General features: G+C 50.1%; 1 protein-coding gene across 4 annotated transcripts in view; it reads right to left on the bottom strand.

Annotated features, from left to right (window-relative positions):
* PNMT (phenylethanolamine N-methyltransferase) overlaps nt 1–4,748 on the bottom strand; it is a 15,647-nt gene continuing 10,899 nt past the window's right edge. For all 4 annotated transcript variants that reach the window (XM_025202946.1, XM_025202947.1, XM_025202948.1 and 1 more), the window contains 2 exons: nt 3,017–3,224; nt 1–1,711 (listed from right to left, as the gene is read on the bottom strand). In XM_025202946.1, coding sequence (XP_025058731.1) covers nt 1,276–1,711; nt 3,017–3,224 — 644 coding nt within the window. In that variant the 3' untranslated portion in view covers nt 1–1,275. The remainder of the gene's footprint in view (nt 1,712–3,016; nt 3,225–4,748) is intronic.

Consider the following 4,748-nt stretch of genomic DNA (forward strand, 5'->3'; position numbering starts at 1 on the left):
TTGCGTTCAGGTCATAGGTTTTATTTTCATTGGATTCTCATGCAATAGAGCTGTGGCACAGAGTTTGTATCTCAAACATACCTCTGCTTGGAAAACACAGTTTGCCACAAAATCAGCATATGCAGTCACTAGAATGTCATAAAAATACTTAGCTTCGTGTAAGACTCTCCCAGGCTTTTTTTTTCTTTTTCTTTTTTAACTCACTCTCAAAATATCAGTCTCTGAGTTTCCTTTCAATTCCTGATCAGTCGGACTGGCATCAGACCATGAACTTTGCTAATTCTGCCCCAGGAATCCCAGTGAAATTCTAGCTCAGACAGTTATATTCTGTGCAACTATGAAAGTGATTTCATTACTAGTCTTGTTACTGCTAACTTCCCTTCCTGGAACTGGGAATACACTCCTTTTCCATTGCCTCTTAGAAATTATTCTGGAGTTGATGCTGAACACTAGTGGCTGGTCTGCTCTGCCCAAAGGTTGCTGTATATCATGCACGATGAGGCTGAGTCAGGTGGGGGGAGGAATGAATGAGCAGAAGTGGGAAGCAGCGGACTTCTAATAGCAGCTCTAAATCTCTTTCTTTCAAGTAATCACCCCCTCTTTAATAGCTCTGTGACTTGGTTTCCCCATCTATGAACAAGCCTGCAGCTCTCCTCTTGTTCTGAGGGATGCAGAATAGTTTTAGGATGTCCTATAAGCACACTGAACCTAAGAGAGTGCTCTGTACGTGCCAGTATAATAACTACGTTGGGGTGACTGGGGAAGCTCCCCTGGGTGCTAACTTGGGGCCGGGGTAGGAAGCAGGAAAATACCAAGTGCTGCTGCAGCCCGCAGAAGGCCTGGCTGGTTTGCTACGTCTGATAAATACTCAGCTGCTGAAGCAGCAGATGCTTTGCAAATGCATGAATTGAAGATGATCTCACTTTAAACATCTAAACCTAGGGAAGGCTGCCCCCATCTTCTGTACTATCATAGCTCCCAAAACCTAGCTAGGCCTTACATGCTCCCTATTTGGGAACAGGCAGCCTCTGCCCACAGCCCTTGTTGTTAATAGAAGCTTAGAATATACTAAGGGACCCCTAATTCACCTGCCTGCTTACCCCTTCGCTGCCAAATATATCAAGGACATGAGTGATGTAGCTGATGTGGGGGGGGTGTTAATGGAGGATCATGCACTGGGGGGATTATCTGCCTATCATGGGTTTTATCTAGCTACCGAAGCTGCACATCTATCTTAGTCAAGAGCAAGAGTATTGCCCTGCCCAGCCCGGCATCTTACACCACAGGCTGCTTCTGCGCATGGACAAAGAAGACTCCGTTCACATCGTCCACCCCAATCTTCAGGCTGGGAGGCATGATGTAGGAACGGAAGTCATGGATCTTGTAGCCACTCTTGGTCAAGGCCTCTTTGACATCGGCCTCACTCACTGGTACCACTGAGAGCTTGGCCTCCCCAGCCAGGTAGAAGGACTCCTCCAGGGCTCCGATGAGGAGGAAGTGCCCCCCTGGCTTGAGCAACGAGGTGACATTCTTCAGGGCTCGCTCAAAGCTCAGCCGGTCGGGGCTCACAGCCTCCAGGCAGAAAGTGGAAACCATGGCATCAGCTAGTTGGCGGAGTGGGGAGCCCACCGGGTTGGGCTGGTGGACATCAATGGGCAGGATCTGCCTCAGTTTCTCTCTCAGCTTCTGCTCTTTCTCCTTCCACTGTTCCCTGTGTGAGCCAGGAAAGAATCAGGGCTGCCCATGAGAGAGGGCATGGCAGGGGTTGGGGAGGGAGACTCAGCTGGTCACAGGGAAGGGGCATTAACAAACATGTTGAGTCTGATTTGTGCTACAGGCACACAAGGGAGATGAATGCATATGGGAAGCATCACTTGGTGAGTGAAGGAGTCATGGGCCTGGACTCACTTATAGAGCAAAGAGGGGAGAGTGGGAATGTGTGTGTCAGACCATATGGGTATGAGTGTGAATTGGAGGGAGTGTGACTTGGTGTGGGAGGCCATACGGACTATCCTGCATTGGAGGTTTTCAAGAGGAGGGTGGACAAGCACTGGACAAGGACGATTTAGGAGGAGCATCCCTGCCTTAGGGCTGGGACTCGGACCACCTACTCTGTGTGTGCCTTCCAACCCTGTGGTTCTATGACTCTAGTGTGAGTGTGAATCTGAATCTGCAAAACTGTTAGTATGCATGTGTGTGCGTGCAGCTGAGCATGACAGAGAGAGATGGCATGAGTGTGAATACGAGAGCATGTATATATGACCCAGTGCCCATTTGTTTGCATGTGCAACTGCATATCACTGTGACTGCGTACGTGTCCTACTATGGTAAGTGCATATCATACCACGGCTAGTGCTGGGGGGGTCATAGACTCTTTGTATGGGGGGCCCCCACCTGTGATACATGCAAGCTGACAGGACACCACCAGTCCCTTCTCCTTTGCTCACCACCCCATCTGCACATCCCTGCAGCTCCATCCCCACTTTCCTCTTATCCATTCCTAACTAGCAAATAGCAACAGGTCCTATCCCCCCCAGCGTTGGAAGTATCTCCATTGACTTAAAAATTCAGCCAGAGCTTGGGGTTTTAGGCTGAGCTGCCTGGTGTCTCCAACGCTACCCAGCCCCCCAGCGCAGTGGATCCCCTCATTCCTGTTCCTGGTCACAAAGGCCACAGGTCTCCTTACAGTGTGTCTGCACCCAAACCTCTGGACATCAGAGCCCTGTGTCTTGCTGGCAGGGTTATACCACCTCTGCTGCCTGGAGGAAGGCTTCTGGCACCATGCAGCAGCTGGCAGCAGGCACATGTAGATGCTCCCATGCCTTCTGCCAGCCCCTGCTGTCTCTGGTCCTTCCCAGAGTACGCTTCAGGGGGCAGACACAGGTAAATGCAGACAAGGCCAGCCTCAACCCTGCCACCACCCAGTCCATTCAATCTGCTTGCAATGCTGTTAGCTTGGCCCTGGCACCCTTTCCAGCCCGGTGTCCACCCATGCCATACTCTGACCACTGCTTACCCTCTGCCCTCAATCTTGCAGACATGTTTGATGTAGGGGCTCCAGTCAAAGACATCCATCTTGTCCTGCACCCATTGCCGGAGGACCTCACGATTTACCTCCAGGTAGTCAGTGGCAATGATTTCCTCAAAGTGGTCACAGGCACTCAGGAGCTGGTAGATGGTGGGACCAGAGCCGATGTCTATCAGGGTGTGGCCGTGGATTTCACCTAGGGGAGAGACGTGTGTCAATATGAAAATTATAAGAAGGAAGGATATTTTGGTCACACCCACTGATGTCGGTGGGGCTGCAGTGGTGTATCAGAGAGAAGAATTGGAGCCCATGTCCTTGAGCAGTGATTCTCAACCAGGGTGCCACTGCACCCTGGGGTACCCCGAGACCCTTTCAGGGGTGCTGCAGGCTGTTATACAATGTTAGTACTGTTAGGTATACAGATGTGATTCACAAGATAAACTCAAGTGATTTCAAATGGGAAACACCCTGCCCTGCTGTGGGATTTCTGAGTTGTTTGCAATGGAAGAATTGCGGTAGTATTTTTCTGTAGTCAAAAAACAAGCAAAAGCTAAGAGCTGGCATTTTTGTGAAGTACCTTGATTCTAAAAAAAGGTTGAGAACCACTGTCCTAGACTCTTCAGTCTTCCCCAGTAATAAGAGACCCAGAGCAGGGTGGTTTGAGCTGGTGGATGCTACTGAGGCTGTAAGACCCACTGTCACCTTGGTCTCTGTGGGGCCTGTCCCAGAGAGGCTTCTGGGAGGAGGCCAAGCTAACACCCCGAAGGGGGGGCCAGCTTCACGGAACCTAGAAGCCACGGGATAATGACCTAATGCATCTGCTGCTGTTTGCTGATATGCAAAGACAAAAATAAGAAAAAAAAAAGGGGGGAAATGTCCTTGCCTGACCAACGGCCCTGGAAATCCTGACCCAAGAGGAACTTAAAGATAACAGCTTTTACTTAGAAATGGCAGCTTTGCAAAATGAGATAATGGCTTGGCTCTAATCCCAGAAAGGCAGTGAGGCTAAAAGTGAACCCCCTTCTGAAAGAGATAGTTAACGAGAAGGAAGGTATAAAAGTCAGAAAACCTGGGCCCTGAGCGGAACTGCTTCGGGGAGGACAAGGCTGAGGACCCGAGAAAGGAGGTAGTCTCCCCACCCTGGACGCAGGGTGGGGTTCCCGAGACCCACCTGGGCCGCAGGGTGGGGTTCCCGAGACCCATCAGGTAATAACTTAGAACAGGGTGGGGAATGCCTTTCCTCCAGCCCGACCCGCTAGCGGCTTGTAAGCTTGCGGTGTTGATTTAATGCATGTTGTTTTTGCAATAAAAAAAGTTACACTTGCTGTTTTACCTTGGCGTGTAACCTGTGGGTTACCTTGGGAAGGGAGGGAGCCCTAACAGTCTCCACAGTACCTGCAGCACAGTTAATCCTATAGAAACGATACAAGAGCAATGCTGGCAGCTTTCAATGGGGATGGTGCGAAATGGAAGCCAGGGCTCCTGGGTTCTGCATCCCTGCTCTGAAAAGGGAACACAATGTAATGCAGGCGTCTCCAACTCAGGCTGTAGTATTTTGTGGCTTGTCATGTGGAAACAGCTTCTTATTAGTTACAGAAAGTTCTATACAAGTATTTAAGGTACAGAGAGAAGCATTTGCTTCTGCCTTTGTAGCCAGCCTGTCTTGCAACCTGAAAGGTTCTGCTGACCTCGCGCCAAGTCTCATGCAATAACACACTTA

This window comes from Alligator sinensis, unplaced genomic scaffold (assembly GCF_000455745.1).
Source record: "Alligator sinensis unplaced genomic scaffold, ASM45574v1 scaffold886_1, whole genome shotgun sequence".
NCBI lineage: Eukaryota > Metazoa > Chordata > Crocodylia > Alligatoridae > Alligator > Alligator sinensis.